This window comes from Bufo bufo, chromosome 1 (assembly GCF_905171765.1).
Source record: "Bufo bufo chromosome 1, aBufBuf1.1, whole genome shotgun sequence".
NCBI lineage: Eukaryota > Metazoa > Chordata > Amphibia > Anura > Bufonidae > Bufo > Bufo bufo.
Genome location: NC_053389.1, coordinates 205328952 through 205350488, shown reverse-complemented (window position 1 = coordinate 205350488; position 21537 = coordinate 205328952). Strand labels below are relative to the sequence as shown.

At 46.7% G+C, this 21537-nt stretch overlaps 1 protein-coding gene across 2 annotated transcripts in view; it reads right to left on the bottom strand.

The window, feature by feature from the left end:
• Positions 1-21537, bottom strand: part of LOC121002884 (sulfotransferase 2B1-like) — a 178320-nt gene that overhangs the window by 125294 nt on the left and 31489 nt on the right. The window contains exons 2-3 of one of the 2 annotated variants that reach the window (XM_040434522.1): positions 21454-21503; positions 308-448 (exon numbers count right to left, since the gene is read on the bottom strand). In XM_040434522.1, coding sequence (XP_040290456.1) covers positions 308-448; positions 21454-21499 — 187 coding nt within the window. In that variant the 5' untranslated portion in view covers positions 21500-21503. The remainder of the gene's footprint in view (positions 1-307; positions 449-21453; positions 21504-21537) is intronic. The other variant, XM_040434532.1, reaches the window with a different exon arrangement.

Below are 21537 nucleotides of genomic sequence, written 5' to 3'. Positions count from 1 at the left end.
AGCAGCAGAGAGACAGAATTGGTAGACAGGCAGAGTTCAATAGAGGGGAAGCCAGACAGCAATAGCATGCCTTCAATTGGAACTAACAAGCTAGACAACCTAAAGCCCTCCCACTGGGAACGATGCCTTAAATACCCTGGGACAGCCAGCCATAGGCTGGAGAAGAATTAGGGCATGCACGCAATCAAAAAATAAAGGGAAAAAGTAGATGACTAAAGTGAAAATAAACTAAAACAAAACGAAAACTATTAAAAATTGTGTAATTTAAAGGAACTATGAAAAGAACAATAATACCTCATATAATTACCTGATTTTGGATAGGTAACATTATAAACGTCATCATCAAGGACTTCAAATTCATTTTCTATATAGACCAGATGTTCCTCTGTGTGTACTTGAACAGCAAATTTGGTTCCTTTGTAATTAAAATTTTTAAAAGACATTTTATCTGAAATAAGAACAAATTCAGATTCAATTTTTCAGCCCTTAGCATGACACTTCTTTACTGATTTTTTTATTTTTTATTTATATCACTTTTCTATCTTCCTTAAAATCTACTCATTTTGTCTAGTGAAACCACAGCACCTGGACAGTTAGACATGGATATTATGCTTTGATATAAACTACCAACTATTTATTACTGCATGGTACCATCAAATGTGATTACTGTTTCAAGGCCATGTTCTTGTCTTTACCGCATCTGTATGAAACTGTTCTCAATTTTAATTTAATACTCCAATTACTTATCAATTTCTGTTACTTTATAATATTCTTTGGCATATAATTTCCAATAAAAAAACTCATAGTAAGGCTACTTTCACACTTGCGGCAGAGAGATCCGGCAAGCAGTTCCGTCGCCGGAACTGCCTGCCGGATCAGGCAAAATGTATGCTAACTGATGGCATTAGTAAGACTGATCAGGATCCTGATCAGTCTTAAAAATGCCTGATCAGTCGAAAAAATGCATTGAAATGCCGGATCCGTCTTTCCGGTGTCATCCGGCAAAAACGGATCCGGCATTTATTTTTTCACCTTTTTTTCAGTCTGCGCATGCGCATACCGGAAGGACGGATCCGGCATTCCGGTATTCTGAATGCCGGATCCGGCACTAATACATTCCTATGGGAAAAAATGCCTGATCCGGCATTCAGGCAAGTCTTCAGTTTTTTTAGCCGGAGATAAAACCGTAGCATGCTACGGTTTTCTCTTTTGCCTGATCAGTCAAAACGACTGAACTGAAGACATACTGATGCAAACTGAACGGATTACTCTCCATTCAGAATGCATGGGGACATACCTGATCAGTTCTTTTCCGGTATAGAGCCCCTGTGACGGAACTCTATGCCGGAAAAGAACAACGCAAGTGTGAAAGTAGCCTTATAAGTGCTGCCAATAATGGTTGAGCTGAACAATAACTAGTGAAACTCTGTTGACTAAATGACCTTTCCCAACCTATGAAAATCTATCTAGTTTTCCAGTATTGCATCACTAAATTCTAGTAGTACTACTTGACTTGGCTAATACTACCTGTGATGGTGAGGTAGATGCTGTCAAATATATTTAAGGTTCAAACCCAGTAGCTTCCAATCTGAGCACCTGACACATTTTATCCATACTACTGTATACCGATGTATGTTTGATAGGTCTGCAGCCTGTGTTTGGTCTGTTGTCCCTCTTTCTGCTGCCTGGACACAGATCTAAGGTGACATCTTGACAAATCAAATAAATGAGAATCAAAAGGAATCAATTTTTTCTTGAAGATGTTTTCCTAGTCATCCAACTTGCTTTCTCAATTAGAATGGCTTGTACAAAAATTGGCCTGCATTAAATACTGGTGACTCATGTTTCACTCATGGAGGTAAGGTGTTGATTGAATTTGCATGACTTAAGCTATTAAGTGGGATTAAACTGTCTCGGTAGAGGTATTAGAGATGCATCGTAAGTACTGTACCAGACAATAGATATCGCACCCTCCACCTCCGTTCGAGTTCCGTTTCTTCAACTTAACATAATAGCTTCTTCACAGTTCTTTTGAATTAGTCCTCCTCTGTGTCTAAGATGCAAACTTGCTGTCATCAAATGATCGTTCTTTTTTCTTAAGCTGAATCTTGACTGCAGGTCTTGGCTCCTCTGTTATCCATACTACTGTATACCAATGTATGTTTGATAGGTCTGTAACCTCTCTTCAGTCTGTCACCCCTTTCTCTGCTGCCTGAACTGTTCGTCAGAGGTCCCGGGTGTTGGACCCCCACCCCCACCCTGAGGTTAGGTCATCAGTAAAAAACAATCAGAAATCCATTTTAGGGGTTAAAGGTCATTTTGAACAGAATGTAAATAAATGAGAGAATGGTCTCTGACTTTCCCACATTACTGTCTATGTGGTGATGTATATTTTAATTCTAGGTTTTGGACGGGTGCTATAAATGGAGATGATGTAGCTAAATACAGTGCTGTGATAGATAAAAGGCTCAAAAGACTAATTTATTAATTTAGTTGTGTAAAGTTTTGCAACCTGAACTGCATTAGCCTTTAAGCTAACTCAGCAGTATGTGGTTATAATAATTATTGCAGGTCATGAGAGTTCATGAATGTACTTGCCTACTGTTCACTGTGTACAATGACTTTTACCCTACACATCATTCTACCATTCTACATATACAGAGATGCAGTAGGGATAGTGCCTGTCATGTCTAGTCCACTGATAAGCTGCTCAGCAGTACTGAGAAATACCTAGAAAGGAGTGTTTCTGACACCAGTCTTAATATGAAACCTTGATGGCATTGAATGCGCCAGAATTTTTAAGAGGCACAAATTTCTTATAATTCTGATGCATCTGCAGCAAGCTGCAGGGGAGAGTGGAGAGGATAAAAGTGGTGGTGGTATTTAGGATAGGAGTATTTGTACTCACATTGGCAGTTCTCACTCGGACACTCCGTGGACTGTACAGTGATGGGAGGGTATTGGGGTTTTTCTGCCTGGTTGTGGTTCAGGGTGCCCTTAAAGTAGGTGAGTCTTTGGGGTCAAAGTGTGACAATATAGTTTCTGATCATTTGGACTACATTTTGTATTATATGTATTCTTATGGAAAAGGACAAAGATTTAAATTAATGATATAATAAAGGGAAAGCTAGGTACATTAGCAAACAAAATACCAAAGGGTATGAATTGTAGGGTAAACTAAAATACAACAATCGGTATCAAAGTTGGGCAGATTTATGAATAAATTTGATAGTAATGGTGTTGAGTTTTACTATCAACAATCAAAAGGCATAAAATTAAACTGATATTATTGGTAAAAAGGTTACATTGAAGAAGATATTCACAAAGGAAACGATATCAAGGCAAATGTGTTTTTTTTTTTTACCCCACAAGTTATGAGTATAAAGATGTAATAGAACTAAAAGGAAGTGATATATGTTACATTCTTATCATGAGATAAAGGCCATCCAAGGCTACTGGAAAAAATATTGATTGCCATTGTTTAATGAATCAAGAATGAAGATGAAGAGTACTATCCATGAAGTGTAAATTGTTAAATATCTCAGTTTGTTTTTGTTTGAAGAATTATTATCAATTATATGTTGAGAATATGTGTTTATTTCTTAATATAGAGACAACTAGATAAGATATAGGTATTATAAAAATGCATTTTACTTTGGCAGGGGACCTCTTGATGCCATTAGGCAATGTTATTTATAAGCAGTTTTGGACGGACAAAAGTCATAATGGTTGTGTAACGGACCGTTTCAGCAGACAAGGGGTTAAAATACGTTTAGGCGATATGCCCCTTTCTGAGAGACAGGCACAGCTACTGCAGAACACCAACTCCCGAACTGGATACAAAGTAGCACTCCAAACTGGAACCTCACGAATAGCTGCTAGCAGACGAACAGGAATCAGCTTACACTCCTGGCAATCAGTCTCTAACAGCATACAGCGGATCCCCCCAATAACGAGACAAGGCTCAGTGTTGAGGGTCAAGCAGTGGTCTGAGGTGCTGGCACACCCAGCCTGGTTTTTATTACAGTTGTTTGCAAATACAGGTCCGCCCACAGGGAGGTATAAAACAACCAAGCCCATCTGGTGTACACGCCCCTAGGGGACCAGAATGAAGACTTGTGACATAGGACAGATATGCAGCACTGTAGGATACACAGAGACAATACATCCCCACAATGCATCATGGTTTCCTCCTCTCTGCACTGGAGACACCCGAGGCGTAATCCAATTATCTCTCAGGACAAAGAGAAATCGCCAATACACATGTTGGGACAACAGGACAGACATCACCATTTAAACACACAATGGGACAATGGCACAATAGAAACACACCCAGCATTTTCCTCCCAAGCTGACAAGTTACACTTATTATAAATTGTTACAACTTTGTGAGTTTACATTGGCCATACATATAACTTACATCAATTTAAACAGTATAACTTGGGGAAAAACCTATCCAAAATTCACTTGAATCGGTTCAGGGGTTTAAAAGTTAGTATGGGCCATAATCCTGAGGCAAGAGGCTGATAAACAGGCCTCTCCAAAACCCAGTGGCGAGGTTGGTTTCGCCACAGGGTGATTGTGTTTATTTTGTTTAATCCATCTGATGAGGGGCTGATGGGAAGTTTTAAATTATACTCCACCACATCAACAGCTTAAATTGCCATGGACTGAGTTATTATGGAGTGAGCTAAAATCCATGGACTGAGCAATACTGAACGGACTTTATTTTGAAATGGAGTTATTTCCTCTAGAATATGTGGAACTGCTTGTTTTTAATTACAACTTCACTAAGTGCAGGCTGTATTAGCTGTTTAGCAGAGCCAGGAATGACAACCCTAGAAGTGCCCAGACAGACACTAGGTGTGATAAAACGCAGCTTTTGGTGACCTGCTTGCCACGTAACAAGAAATGACTTTAACCACTGGTCTGCCATCCTAAAAAAGGCCTTGCTGCTCACACTACTGTTGTCCAAGGGTGGACCGCCAGAGTAATTGTCTGCCCAAGACTTTCTGCATTACACCAATCAACCAGCGGGGCTATTGACTTTGTACAACAACCTGCAAACCAGTAAAAGGGTGGGACACGGTACTAGCTCCAAGGTTATGAACTGTCCTACAACCACTTAAAGAAGGCTCTGAAACCTGCACTTAGGATCGTGATTACACCCGCAATCCCCTAATTATCCCCAATGGATAAAGTAGGGGCAAGAGACTGTGCTAGACAAAATTACAAAGACTAAGGGAGTCACTTACAAACAGATATACGCCACTTTTGTGGCATATATCTGGCGCAGATTCAGTCACACAACACGTTCACGCCAGGTCAAAAAAAGTGGTCGTGGCATGGGTGAAGAAGTGGACTAGCCGGTAGGTGCCAGAGTTATTTCCTGTTAAACAATTAAGGGCAGTATTCTTAAATGAACGCGGTTGATAAATTATGTAGAATAGGTTCCTTATTTTATGGAATTTGCTATGATGACAGTATCCTGATAGTTGCCATGGCAGCTGGAGGCCTTACAAAGGCCTCCAGTCTTGCTATATATCGAAGCTTGACAGGCCCTGCCAGAGGCTGAATGTCAGTGTAAAACTGACAGTACTGTACGCTGCAACAGGTGACTATTGCAGTCTAATGTACAGCCATCAGCCCCACTGAATCTTGAAGAACCAAGTGGGGCTTCATAAAGTGTAAAAAAAAAAAAAAAAAAGTCTAAAAATTTAATAGAAACGTCAATGAAAAAACAAATGAATAGCTTTTTCCACATATCCGCTCATTTATCAATGATTTAAAAGATGTAAAAATAAAATAAAATAAACTACACATACCGGTAATTGGTATCAGTGCGTCTTTAACGACCTTGTCTATAAAAGGATCATGTTACTAATCTCGATTGCCAAGTTATGAACGCCTTACAAAATAATTTCAAAAACAATGATGTACCGTATATACTCGAGTATAAGACGAGTTTTTTGGCACATATTTTTGTGCTCAAAAAGCCCCCTCGTCTTATACTCGAGTCTAGGTCTGTATTATGGCAACTTACATTGCCATAATACAGACCATGACATGTTGGGGGCCGGAGAAGCTGTTACTTACCTTTACAGCTGCTCCGGTCAGCTCCCAGCACATCCGCGCGGCACCTCTGTTAAGCTCCCAGGGTAAATCTCGCGAGACACGCGGGCCGCGAGATTTACACTGGGAGCAGACCGCGAGATTTACACCGGCAGTAAGTACTGGCCACTGCACAGCCTCCCCTCCCCTCCCCCTAGACATCCCCCCTCCCCTGGACAGCCCCCCCTCCCTGGCCAAGAATGAAGTAGGGAGGGGGGAACAAAAAAATAAAATAAACAACCTGATAAATATAAAAAAATTCTAATAAATAAATAAATGCCCAGTTGATGGGAGTCTGACTCCCTGTATTTAATGCAGAATGCATTAAATACAGGGAGTCAGAGTCAGACTCCCATCAATCTGAGTCACCCTCTTGCAGATGTGTGTATATAATGTAGAGTGTGTGCATTATATACACATACACTCTGCATTATATGCACACACTCTGCATTTTAGGTGCAAGAGGGTGACTCAGATTGATGGGAGTCTGACTCCCTTTTCTGACTCTCCCACTCATCCTCTGCAGCCTCTGTGGGTGGTCCAATGACTGTTGATATCACCGCTCTTCTTTTCTCCTGCATGCCGGCCGTAACGCAGCGCATGCAGTAACACTGCGTGTATAGTATGAGCCCAAACACCAGTAGCTGCTGCATTTCCCACCCTAGTCTTATACTCGAGTCAATAATTTTTCCCATTTTTTGGGGGTAAAATTAGGGGCCTCGGCTTATATTCGGGTCGGCTTATACTCGAGTATATACGGTAATTGCTGTTTTTGTCACCTCAAGAGTAGTAACACATGAAAAAACTACATCCACCCACAAAAACCACTGACAGAATTGCAATTTTTGCCCACTTCACCTCCCCAAAAATTGCTTAAAAAGTAATCAAAAAGACATATGTACCCCAAAATAATACCAATAAAAACTACAGCCTGTCCCAAAAAAAACAGTTACATTGGTGAAAAAATAAAAATTTTATGGATGTTAGTATATCGTGATACAAATTATAACAATTTTTTTAATACAAAAGTAATTTTATGCAGAAAAAGTATTAAAACATAAACAAACTATGTTAATTTGTTTTCGCCATAATTAGAGATTAGCGAATTTCTCAAAAATTTGATTCGGCCGTTTGCCGATACGAATTTATTTGTGGCAAATCGCGTTAAAAAATTACCATTTCCTGGCTGCAGAGAGCCTTTATAATGGTGTAGAACACTGTGCCTTGCAGTGGGGAGTCTGCATAGGGAGTCTGCTGTGGTAGTAAAACAATACTGTAAGTCCGTATGACATGCAGATGACAGGCGTTGCTCTTAGAATCACTGCACACTTCACTTATTAGGGCAGTCACGGGGACCAAACTGACAAAATAACTCAAGTGTGAACTCAGCCTTACAAGTCAATGTTAGTGTCAAGAAGAAGCACACTCCTTTTATACCGTCGGAAGCTGATTCCACATAGATGTCTACAGAACCTGTTCTATTAAACACTTATACAAGTAGAGCCCCCCGACAGAGTGGAGAGGGTAAAAAATATAGAAACTCCAGCAATTGAGTTGCAAGAAAGGATTTTTTTAATTGATATTGCGGCTGTGTACAATGTGACGTTTCGGCCACACATTGGCCTTCATCAGACTACAGTAAAAGAAAAAAACAAAATAAATAGTGTAATCAAATATTACATACAGATATTTTTATAATATACCATGGCAAATGAAAAGAATTAAGAAATGAAAAAAATTGGAAAAAAGGGGAAAACAAGAGATAAAAAAAACACAGAAGCATGATAGATAATGAATGGGATCCAGGAGGTTCTGTTATCACATCCACATGTCAGTCAATAACCAGACATAAATCATATCCGCATGTCAGTCAATAATCAGACAGAGTGGAGAGGGTGTCAGCAGTAAGTTTGTGTTGACGTCACTGATTATTTTGCCCTTCCTCTGATCCATCAGAACAATAACCCACAAAAAATGGATCCTGTCTGTGGAGCATACGCCATCACTCGGTCAGCATTTGGTAAGTAATCCATCAGTATTGTTAAAGCCTAAAAAAAAACAGGAGTGGATACAAAACAGAGATGACATGTAATTGGAATATTTGCATGTCTTCTGTGTTTTGTACCCAATCCTGCTTTTGGCTACCAAATCATAAGCCAATTCTGATGCAAAATAGGGACCTTGTCATGCAGGCCTTACAGCTGTTACATAGACAGGATCCGTTGTGCATCTCATTTTTATTTCCTGCTGACAGATCAGAAGAAGGGTCAATAAATGATGATGTCAGCCAGGCAGAAAGGCAAAATAGTGGCCCAGTCATGAAGTGGGGAGGGTGGGAACAGCATGAGAAGTCCACAGAGTGGCCCTATGACATAGTGGTGAGGTGGAAGCAGCATGAGGAGAACACAGAGTGGCCCAATAACAGTGTGGAGGTGGCAGCAGCAGCATCAGGAGGCTACAGAGTGGCACAATGACAGTGTGGAGGTGGCGGCAGCATCAGGAGGCCACAGAGATGCACAATGACAAAGTGTGGAGGTGGCGGAAGCATCAGGAGGAGGCCATAGTGTTGCACAATGACAGTGTGGAGGTGGCGGCAGCATCAGGAGGAGGCCACAGGTTTGCACAATGACAGTGTAGAGGTGGCAGCAGCATGAGGAGATCACAGAGTGGCACAATGACAGAGCATGCAGGTGGCAGCAGCAGCATCAGGAGGCCAAAGAGTGGCACAATGACAGAATGTGGAGGTGGCGGCAGCAGCATCATGAGGAGGCCACAGGGTGGCACAATGAAAGTGTGGAGGTGGCAGCAGCAGCATCAGGAAGCCACAGAGTGGCAAGATGACATAGCGTGGAGGCATCAGCAGCATCAGGAGATCACAGAGTCGCAAGTTGACATAGTATGGAGGCAACAGCAGCATCAGGGGACCACAAAGTGCCAAGGTGACATAGTGTGGAGGTGGCAGCAGCATTAGGAGACTACAGAGTGGCAAGGTGACATAGTGTGGAGGAGGCAGCAGCATCAGGAGACCACAGAGTGGCAAGGTGACATAGTGTGGAGGTGGCAGCAGCATTAGGAGACTACAGAGTGGCAAGGTGACATAGTGTGGAGGAGGCAGCAGCATCAGGAGACCACAGAGTGGCAAGGTGACATAGTGTGGAGGTGGCAGCAGCATCAGGAGACCACAGAGGGACCTGGTGAGCCCCGCCACACTAAAAACCTGCTCTGATGCCACACTACTTGCGTGGCAGGACAGCTTTTTCAGGGAAAACTCTGCCAGTTGCTGCCACAAATACAGTTTGGCTGCCCAGTAGTCCAGCAGATCTTCAATATGGGGTGGCAGGGTTCTGTCCAAGTAAGTATGCCACCACCTGCTGGTTCAGGGCCTGCTCCAGGTCTAGCTGCTTCTGCTTCTGATGAGTAGTTTCTTTACTAGGCGAATTAAGAAAGCTGCTCATCAGCGACTCTATACTCAAGTTGCTGATGATGGAGATGGAACTGCTCCTACACCCCCACCCTGCCACAGCAGCCATGGCAGAGGAACGTGAGCACAGAGGGCCCCCCAGTCAGAACTACAAAAGGATGGACGATGGCGCAGATAGGTAGCGGCCAACTCACTACATAGGATGTCTCTAAAGCAGTTCAGTTTGTCCTCTCTCTCAGCGAGTGTAAAAAAGGCCCCCAATTTGGATCGGTAGCAAAGGGTCCAACAAGGTGGAGAGCCAGAAGTCATCCCTCTGCTGAATGGTGACAATTCGGCTGTCACTACGCAAGCAAGTGAGCATGCATTGGGTCATTTGTGCAAGTGACTCGGAGGGACTCCCTGCCTCCATCTCCACTGCATACTGCCACTGTGTGTCTGGGTCCTCTGCCTCATCGCCCTATAGCTCCACTGGCTGGTCCTGCTCCTCCTCTCCTGTCACCGGTGTAGAAAAACCACCAATTTTACTACACATTGCTTGTGCTCCAATATCCTCCTCTTCCAGTTCAGCCCCCACAGGGCTCATGTGGCCATGAGATCTAGGAGCCACGTCTCCAGTCCCCTGACCAGCCAGATTTACCAGCATCTGTTCTAGGATATGAAGAAGTGGAATGACATCATTCATCTCGTAGTCCTGGCGACTGACAAATAACGTGGCCTCCTCAAAGGGCCTGAGCAAACGGCAGGTGTCACGCATGAGCTGCTACTGACATCGAAGTTACACAGGGGAATACTCCTGTCCACTTGAATAATCAGGAAATCGTTTATGGCCTTTCTCTGTTCGAACAGAGGGCGGAATTCCAACAGGTGGAAATGTCGCATATCAGCATAGGTTGGGGGATGCCGTTCTGCCGCTGCAGCTCAAGGAGGGTGTGCTTTGTGGTGTACGAGTGGCTGAAGTGCATGCAAAGTTTCCCGGCCATTTATTAGGATGTCTTGCAGATGGGTGGAAGACTTCAGTAACCACTTGACAACCAGATTGAATACGTGTGCCATGCAGGACGCATGGATCAGCCCTCCTTGACGCAGCACCGACAACATGTTCTTCCTGTTGTTTGTCACCATGGTTCCGATTTTGAGTTGTTGCGAAGAAAGTTAGGATTCGATTTCTTGATGAAGGACATTGAGCAGTTCCTCCCCTGTGTCACTCCGTTCGCCCAGGCAAACGAGGTACTGAACACCATGACACCGCCATGCCCTGCACATGTGGTATGCTGGACGGGCACTGTGAATTGTCCCTGCAGTGGAGGCTGAGGACACGGTGGAGGGTGAGGAGGCAGAGGTGGACATTGTCGCAGGACCAACGGCGTGGCAACATGGAGGCAGAAGAGGCGTCGCCTGGCCAAGTTGCTGGTGTGGCTGTGCAGGAACCACATTCACCCAGTGGGCCGTAAAGGACATGTATTGTCCCTGACCGTAGTTATAGCTCCACACGTTGGCGCTGCCAAGCATTTTGGCAAACACCAACAGGCTCAAGGACTGGCCCACCTTCTGTTCTACATGTGTGTGCAGGGCTGGTACTGCCTTTTTGGCAAAGAAATGACGGCTTGGGACTCTCCACCTAGGCTTGGCACAAGCTATCGTTTCTCTGAAAGGTGCAGAGTCCACCACTTGGAAAGGGAGGGACTGCAGCAGCAGCAACTTGGACAGGAGCAGGTTCAGCTTCTGTTGTCTCTTGGGAATCGCTTCGGTGATCGATTGCTGATGGAATGACTGACTAGGAGGAGCAGGAGAGCGAGGAGCAGGAGCATGATGACCAGCAGATGATGGGAAGGACAGACAGCTTTCTTCGGCTGAGGTGGTTGAGCCTTGACTGCCTGAAATCGCGTGCGTGCCACTGGGTTATGCAGCGGTTGCTGCGGCAGGCTGGACCACCACATCGGAACCACGGTTCTTTCAGGCCACTTTATGGCGACACTGCATATGTTGATGCCGGGCACCCTTGCCCCTGCACCACTACTTTCCGGGCAGGTAGACTTCTGCGAATCGGTTGGTCTACCCCGGGCACGTTTGGCTCCTGACCTCCTACTGCTGCCACCCTACTGACTCCCAGCCACACTAGTGACTTGCTGACTCCGCTGCTGCCTCACGCGCAAGCTGCCACCCTCTTCTTCCGATGATGATCAAGCCCCTTCTTCACCCGGCTCCCAAGTGCGATCATCTACATCATCCTCATCGAGTAGTGTCTGCACGTCACTGATGTCCTCCTCAACTGTCTCTGGGTCATAAGCCTGACTGCTCGCAATGTGAGATTGTGGAACAGCTCTTCCTGTATAATGTTTGTGCATAATTGTATTGGAACTGTCATTTGGCATTTCGGGCACTAGAGGCCGCTGTTTCCCCACAGTGGGGCTCTCCAATAAATTCTTACAAGACAAATTACAAAAGATGACCCGAACAATGGCCGACATAACATTCTACAGTGTCTACTTAGCCGCCGTAGAAAGAGAGGAAGAGCCCATACCTGCGGCGGCGAGAGTAGTGAATAGGACGCATGTTACAAGGGATCGGGGTCTGAAGAATCGGAGTCCTTAAAGGATGCGGTCCAGGCCCTGCAGGCGGAATTGAAAGAGCTTCGGCTGGAAGTGTCCCAGATGAACGCAGAGCCTTCCCGGCCTCTGGAAACGGTCCCCGCACCTTGTGCCACTCCACTTAGAACAAGCCAGGTGAGGGGGCCGGTCAGAAGAGGGCCCCTCTGTTGGGATTGCCGAAAGTACGGCCATATGGCCAGAGAGTGCCCAGAACAGGTAGCGTCTAAACCGACGTTAAACTTCCGACTGCTGCAGTAGCTGGGTGTCCTGCGGAGTGCACCAGAAGTTAAGCCCTCTGCGTGAAGAACATGATCTGTATGCTAGCAGACCCATATTGGAAGCCGAGTTGGAAGGCCGGAAGGTCTGCTGCCTCGTCGATACAGGGTCAGAGTGCACCCTTATGCCTCTGGAGTTCTTCGAGAGGCAGTTCAGGCATATGATGGAGCCCGAAGACGGGAGCGTCATCAGGCTGACGACCATCAACTCTATGCCAAGGAAGGGCCAAAGTATTGGCAACGGGCCACCACACACTGGCCTACCCAGAGGGTCTTACAATAGATGGTGAGGAGCTGCAGCCTGCAAAAGAGTAACCTGTCCGGTCGGGCTATTGGAGACGTTAGGGTGCTACGGAGGACTCAGTTGAAGATCCCACTTCGACAAGAGCGAATATTGATGCTGCATGTGGGGGCTGGACGACGACTGAATGGGCTGAAGGTCCTTATTGAGCCCGCTTATCAAGAAGAAACGCAGACTCGCCCACTGGTAGCCCGGGCCCTCACCATTGTGAAGGACAGATGTGTGCCTGTATGCTGCTGTAATGTTGAGGTCTGCGAGGTAACCGTCCCTGGAAACACCCTGCTGGCCAAAGTTTGTGTCCGAAGGGGGTATCGCTCGACGAAGGGGCTTCACGCTACAGCCTGATAGGAGATCAGCCTGGACCTATGCTGTGGAGATCCATTCAAGGGAAACCCCAACAGCGGAGAGGAACGGTCAAGTGATCATGGCCCAGATGAGGGTGGATTGCAGAACCCTGACCCCGGGGAAACAAAAGCTGCTGGAAGACACCCTTCGGGAATTTCAGGAGGCTTTCTCGAGACATGACGAGGACTTTGGATGTGCTACTACCACGAAATCCCAACACGTTACCAGCAGATCCCACCTAAGATGTACCAGGAGGTGAAAGATATGGTGGCCAGCATGTTGGAGAACCAGATGATCCAGGAGAGTCAAAGTCCGTGGGCTGCTCCGGCAGTCTTGGTGCGGAAGAAAGATGGGAGTCCCCGGTTCTGCGTGGATTATCGGAAGTTGAATACTCAGACCGTCCGGGATGCCTACCCCTTCCGCAGATTGAGGAGTCATTGTCAGCCCTAAGCCAAGCAAAGTTCTTCTCGACTCTTGACCTGGCTAGTGGGTACTGGCAGGTGCCGAAGGCCAAGAAAGACAAAGCCAAGACGGCCTTCATTCTACCTACGGGACTCTACCAGTTCAACCAGATGCCCTTTGGCCTCTCCAATGCTCTGGGGACATTCCGGTGATTGATGGAACACTGTCTGGGGAACCTCAACTTCGAATCAGTATTGATATACCTGGATAACATAGTAGTGTTTGGGGCCTCTTTTGAAGATCACCTCCAGAAGCTGCGACAAGTCTTGGGACGGCTACGAGACCATGGGCTCAAGATCAAGCCCAAAAAGTGCCAGCTGTTCCGACAGCAGATAGAGTACTTAGTACATGTGGTTACCCAGGAGGGGGTAAAACCAGCCCCCAGCAAGGTGGAGGCCTTTCAGAAGTGGCCCCAGCCAAGTACACTACGAGAGGTACGGGCGTTCGTGGGACTGGCCGGCTACTACAGGAGGTTTATACCCAAATTCGCTCATCTGGTGGGCCAATTAAATGAATTGCTAAGAGGCACAGCTGGGAACCCGAAGAAATGTCCCCTTCGACTGGGGGCCCCGGCAACAAGAGGCCTTTGAATCGGTGAAAGAGGCGCTGACCAATGCCCTGATCCTGGCTTACGCGCTGTTTGATACCCCACTCCTGCTGTATACTGACGGAAGCCTATATGGTCTGGGGGCCGTACTATCCCAAGTCCAGGATGGACGGGAGAGATTCATCGCCTATGGGAGCCGGTCCTTAAGAGAGTCAGAACACAACCCTGATAACTATAGCTCCTTTAAACTAGAACTACTGGCACTGGTGTGGGCCATGACCGAAATGTTTGCAGAATATCTGACTGGTGCAGAAGTGACCGTGATGACGGACAACAACCCGTTGGCACACCTGGAGAATGCTAAGCTCGGTGCACTCGAGCAAACATGGTTGGCCCGCCTTTCTAAGTACCAATACCACATCAAGTTCCGGTCCGGTAGGGAGAACAGAAATGCTGATGCACTCTGATGAGTTCCAGTAGGACAGTTGACTCAGAGAGCCGATGAGGAGTTAGAGGACACTGAAACTCTTGACCTTGGTCGCTTACCTCTGTTCCTGGATGTGGCACATTTAAGTGGGGTGGCATCTGGAATGACCCTGGTGCTGGGGAAAACGTTGGCTGATTGGGAGAGAGTCCAGAATTGCTGCCGGGATTTGTGGAAAGTGAAAGAATGGGTTCGGAGCAAGATCTGGCCTCGGCCAGAAGAATGAGCCCGCCTGACCGCAGAGGGTCAGAAGTTGTTGAGGCAGTGGAACAAGCTGACAATTACCCAGGGCCTACTGTGCCGGACCATATACTTACAGTCAGAGCTGCAGTACCGGCAATAGATTGTCATTCCCACGTCGTTGGGACCGGAGGCCGCCAGGGAAGCTCATGAAAAGGGAGCTTATTTCGGGAGCGACAAAACGTTCAAGCGGCTCCAACGGCTGGTATACTGTCCAGATCTGGCCGACATGGTGGCCGCGGCATGTCTTAAGTGTCGATCCCGCGGGCTGAGTAAGACTACTGAACAGCGGGCTCCTGTGCAGACCATCCGCACCTCAGCGCCCCTAGAACTTCTGATGATCGATTATGTACAGATTGGCTACTCTACCTCGGGACACTCATACTGTCTAGTCATGACAGATGACTCTACCAAGTATGCGGTGGCTGTGCCCACCAGAGACCAAACCGCAGATTCGGCTGCCGAAGCTGTCTGTAAACACTTTATACAGGTGTTCGGGTGTCCACGGAGGATACATTCTAACCAGGGAGCATACTTTCAGGGTACTCTAATGAACGAACTGTACCAGCTGTATGGGATTGAACTCTCCCATCACCCACAAGGAAACAGGGCTTCAATCACACCTTGCTTCAGATGCTGCGGATTCTGGAAGACAGTCAAAAAGCCTGGTTGCCCGCGTACCTACCCAAGTTGATGTGGGCCTATAACAACAGGGTACACAGTACCACTGGATACTCTCCACAAATGCTCATGTTGGAAGAGCCGGACGGGACATTTAAGATCGCCACATGCCTAACCCGATGGAGCCCCCACCGAGATATACCACCACATGGGTGCAGGAGCACCGCCACCGGCTGAGAGTGGTTAACAAGGTTGTGGAGGAGTGACTGGGACAATTGGTCCCTAACCCGAGACTAGTGCAGAAAGATGGGTATGCCTTGAGTGATGCCAAACGGCCGTCTGGGAAGATGGATTGACGGTGGGATACATTGCCATACATGGTGAAGAGAAGGGTAGACCCGGCTATTCCAGTCTATGAGGTAGAGCTAGTAGGGACAGGGGGACCCTCATGAAACTTGCACCGTAATATGGTGAGACATTGCAATTTTGATGAGCAGGTGTGCATGGAGGGGGTACCTCCTCATGCTCAGAGTATGGAGGAAAGTCCCTCAGATGAGGAAGAGGAGGAATGGTGGGTTGTCCCTGCCCAGGTGTCCACAGAGGTTCCGGCCGTGGCAGGTTTGCCACCCAGGTGCAATGCTGAGCAGTCAACAGCTCCTCCCTTGTCAAATATGCCTGACGTCCCCAGTATTTCTGAGCCCCTCAACCTGAGAAGGTCAGCGAGGCCCAATGCTGGGGTGCCTCCACAGCGCTATGCACAGGATGAGTTTGTATGGGGAGAGTTGCCGACGATGACAACCTCTAGTGGGGTGGTATGAAAGATTGTGGAACAGCTCTTTCTGTATAATGTTTGTGCATAATTGTATTGGAACTGTCATTTGGCATTTTGGGCACTAGAGGCCGCTGTTTCCCTACACAGCTAAAGTTACTGCTGGATTTGAATATGCAAAGGAGCTGATGACTCATGCTTATGACTCATGCAGGCTGTTTACTCTGAGAAGAACAGAAAGGAGAGAGTCAGACATCTTGGGAGGATGGTGTGTGTGAGACACAAGCCGGTCTCATCACGGCGTTGGAGTGTCCTGCAGTGATCGTGGTGATAGTAGAGAGGGACTGTCATCCGTTCTGTACCCAGATCCTATCCTCAGGAGAAGGGATTGTCTCCAGCAGAGCTGATTGGAGCTTTGAAAGAAAAGGACATCTACTCAGCAAGGCCACAGGTGTGCTTACAGACTTGGAACTATCCTGAAGAGAGAGATCCTCTGTTACCAAATGGGATCAGGTATGTGAACCCAGGTTTTGTCGTGTTCATCGCACTGTTTTAGTGGTACCTAAAGAATCTGAGACTGAGCTTGTACCTGCCATTAGTTAGATAGGTAGGATTTGTATTCGGCAGGCTGCCTGGGATTGTTTGCGGCACAGTATCGACTTTTCAGGCTCTGCTGTGCACACCACCGAGTCAGGGTCGGCTAGCCGGACTAGGACAGGACTCAGGGGTGGGGAATATTACCTTGTGTATTCCTACATCTTTATGTTTTATAGAACATGCTCATATTTTATTTGTTTTATATGGGGAGTGAAGTTTTGTATGGGGGTGGGGTTAGTTTGCTGATAAAGAACAGCAGTTTTCGGCTTTGCAATCAGAGCTCCTGAAGAAGCGTTGTAGCGAAACCCGGGTCGGGCGTCTGTGCAGGCTGATCTGAATGCTTGTTATATTTTTAATTTTGTGAGTATGATAAATGAATTTTTATAATCGCACACCTTAAGTGCTTCATTATCCTCCGCGTTTCTCTGGTTTATGAGGAAACAGGGATCTATGAGAAGATCAAGGAATACCAAAGAAGGTGTTTTCTGAAGCCTATGGAGATGCGGGGACACAAGTGGTGATGAATACGCACACTGTGAATGGAATCTTGTGAGTATATTATCTCCTTGCGGTTGTAAAACACAGTGGCAGTACTTCACCATATGGAGTTTCTATTTGCACCCTGCAGGCACTGGTAGATTTGAGGAGGATTTTGTTACATCTTGTGAACCTGGTGAAAACCCAGTTTTTTCCCTTTAAATCCGAGGAGAGAAGTTTTCAAAAGAGAGAAAAAAAGAAAAAACAAAAGAAAAAAAAGTAATATTCTTTTGGCAGCGCAGTCTTTTTTTTGATTGAACTTTGGATAAGTGACAAAAACCCACGTCACTATTTGCGGCTTGCAGTGCCGAGGATTCACTGTAAGATAACCAGAGACATTTTCCTTTGTATTTTGGAGTATAACAATGGCTGGGTAAGGCCGGTATACATGTCTATTCTGCACAAGGTACAGACAAGTCCTGTGGGATCCATGTGTAGTGTCCCACTAGGTAAATGTGGGCACTACACAAGGGTCAATTGGGCCACGTCGTACTCCACCTCCTGTGGAACAGGGCTATTGTGTTTTATATGCAAAATGTCACTTTATTCATGTTATTTATGTGCATTTTCCTGCTTTAAATGTGTATCAGGCCTGTTAGGGTGTAATTCCTCCTCCAAGACAGTAGAGGGAGCTAGGGAACCCCTAATATAAATAGTCAGGTCCTGTGCAGGGAGAGGAGTGTAGAGTCAGAAGCCAGAAGACACTTTAGCCAGAGTGGGGCTGAGGTGCAGGCTCTGACATGCAACTAGGCAAGCTCAGGTCATGTGCCCAATTTAGAGACCCAGAAGTTGAAGGGGGCAGACCCATCATTCAGTACGTGCAGGCGTGTGCACACATACTGCTCCACCATGTTGCTGAAATGCTGCCTCCTGCTAATGCAATGAGCAGGACACTGGGTCAGTGGGCATGCTATGCAGTGGGTCAGATTTAGGTGTAAATAAGTTTGTGACGCCAGTTGCAGCTTGCGCAGGTACTGTAGAAGGGCCCTTTAAGATGTTATGAGCACACGTACTAGGTGAGGAATGCCAGAGGGGGATATTGTCTCTGTATTGTGTCAACGGTGTCTCCTACCTCTAGTACGGCTGGACTCCTGTATCCTGGCTCACATGCAACAAAATTGAGTGCTGTCAATAGGAGTAATGGAGGAATGATGGAATTCCACACAGAAAATAGGGTCCAACTTGTCTTTACTTGATGTTATTAGATGCAGCTTTAGATCCATACAATTTACAGCAATAGTCTAGGATCCCAGCAGGTGTTGGCAATACAGTATGTGGCAGGAATTATATATATATATATATTCTGCATCTAGTACATACGCCTTTAAGAATCTGGCAGGTATCTGTCTTCTGCTCTGTCTGAGGTCTGCTTGATATGGGCCTGACTAGCTGTGGAGGTACTTATCTTCTCCTTGTTCTGGAATCTGTACTTACGGGACTGCTCGCAGGGTATGGTGGTTTCTTCCTGGAGATCTGATAGTTCTGAAGTTGGCTGCTTTCTTGTCCACCAGCTGAGGTAAGGGACTCAGGCTGGGAAGGTTGATCTTGGGCCTCAGGGAGGCTTGGATCCTTGGTTGGGGTCCCTATTTCTTGGAGCTCCTACTAACGCAGCCTACCCCAGCAGGGGGTGGCTGGTACACTGCTAGAACATTCCACTCCTCCTCAGATAGGGGGAAGCTAGCCTGGAATGGTCTGTTCCAGTCTAGATCTATTAACTAACTAACTGTAGACTGCCTACATACTGCTGCCACCTGCTGGTGTACATCAAGAATTACAGCATATACATATTAAATAGTCCCAGTAAATCCAGATTATATCAATGCAATGCCAGATTACACAGGGTGATAACACATTCACACTTTAACATTATATAGCAGGGTGACAGAGTTTTAGTAACATACTCTGGGATGTTACACTAAGACTTTCCATATCAGCTGGTGGTACTGGTTGTTGTGGTGTGCTGACAAAGCTTTTCCACATTTCGGCCATGCTAACCCTGCCTTCTGAGGTGCTGGCGGTGCCCCAGCTGCATTGACGACCTCTTCCTCCTCCTCTGCCTTCGCCTTGTGCTTCCACTGTGCCCCCGCTGTCAGGAGGGAATGCCACCAGCAGCGCGTCTACCAGCGTGCGCTTGTACTCGCGCATCTTCCGATAACGCTCTGGTGACGGAATTAAGGACAGTACGTTGTCCTTGTAACGGGCTCCAGCAGTGTGGCCACCCAGTAATCAGCACAAGTTAGAATGTGGCCAACTCGGCCGTCGTTGCGGAGACACTGCAGCATGTAGTCGCTCCTGTGTGCCAGGCTGCCCAGAGGCAACGACAAGCTGTCCTCTGTGGGGGGTGTATCATCTGTGTCCACTGTATCCCCCCAGCCACGCCCCAGTAATGGCCATGAGCTGGTTTGGGTGCCACACTGCTGTGAACACGGTTCCTCCTCCTCCTCATCCTCCACCTCGTCATCCTCCAGAACTATGCCCTCGCTGGACAATTGTGTACCTGGCGTTTGTGGGTGCAGGAACCCACCCTCAGAGCCACTTGTGAATGACTGGCCTGAAACCCTTGGAAATGATCCTTCTTCCTCCTCCTGTGCCAAATCCTCTTTCATCATCGCCCGAAGCGTTTTTTCAAGGAGGCCTAGAAGTGGGATAGTAACGCTGAGAACGGCGTCATCGGCACTGGCCATGTTGGTGGAGTACTCGAAACAGCTCAACAACGCACAAAGGTCTGGCATGCAGGCCCACTCATTGGTGGTGAAGTAGTGCTGTTCCGCAGAGCGACTCACCCGTGTGTGCTGTAGCTGAAACTCCACTATTGCCTGCTGCTGCTTGCACAGTCTGGCCAACATGTGCAGGTGGAGTTCCACCTGGTGGGCACGTCGCATATGAGGAGGTCAGCGGGAAGACCGAAGTTGCGCTGCAGCGCTGTCAGGCGAGCAGCAGCAGGGTTAGAACGCCAAAAGCGTGCACAGACGTCCTGCACTTTCTGCAGCAGCTCTGACATATCGAGGTAATTTTTAAGGAACATCTGCACCACCAAATTCACCACATGTGCCAGGCAAGGGATGTGCATCAAATCGGCTAGTCCCAGAACTGCTACGAGATTTTGCCCATTATCGCACACCAGCTTGAGCTTGAGGCTCACTTGCACCAACCACTCATCGGTCTGTTGTTCCATGCCCGTCCACGGCTTCTGCATGGTGTGAGGGTTGAGCATCAGTGCACTCAATCTCTTCCACTTCTGAAGCAGGGCTATGTTGATGGCCCTGGGAAACGCTGCTATCAGACTCATCAAAAATCAGAAGAGACTTCTCCATGACTTGGGGCTCAGACTGCTTGGCTGATTTGCAAGGGGGTGAGGTGAAAGACTGATAGCCATGGGCTGCAGGTGCCAACTCTGATCTTTCAGCAGGAGACTCGGTGGGAGACAATGTGAAGGAGCTGGAGGCACTGTCAGCCACCCAATCTACTATCACCTGTACTTGTTCTGGCCTCACCATTCGTAGAGCTGCATTCGGCCCTACCAAATAACGCTGAAGGTTCTGTCGCCTACTCGCACCTGAGGAAGGTGTTTCACTTGTGCATGTAGCTGGCACAGATCGACCACGTCCTCTCCCTGCAACAGGAGCTCCACCAGCAGCACCACGACCGGGGCCACGTCCCTTATTTGACGCGCTCCTCATTCTTTGCGCTCACCCACCAAACTAACAGAGGGTTTATGTCAGGCGACAATGTAACCGCCAATAGTCAACAATTAAGTTCACTGAGAGTAAGGCAGTGCCGCTGTCATAAAGAGGAAAAATTTCTTGAGGTCACACGATAGTGTGACAGGCGAATTTTATACAATTACTTAACGGTCACAAAAAAAGAAAATTTGTCAACCAACAATGTAACTGCAGTATTGACTGGTTGTATTTGACTGTGACAAATGCAGCAAAGGCCCCAAATGTAGTGTCTTGCACAAAATGGGTCTTTTTTTAAAACCAGAATATAACAGCGGTACGTCTTATTAGCTGTTCAGCAGTGAACGTACATTGTTTTATAAGCATTTTTGTGGTGTACTAATAAATAAAAACCTACATCTTATTAGCCATTCAGTGGTGAACGTACATTGTTTTATAGACATTTTTGTGGTGTAGTGATAAGAAAAAAACGTACGTCTTATTAGCCATTTTGCGGGGAAAGTGCATTTCTTTATAGACATTTTTCTGGTGTATTAATAAGAAAAAATAGTACATCTTA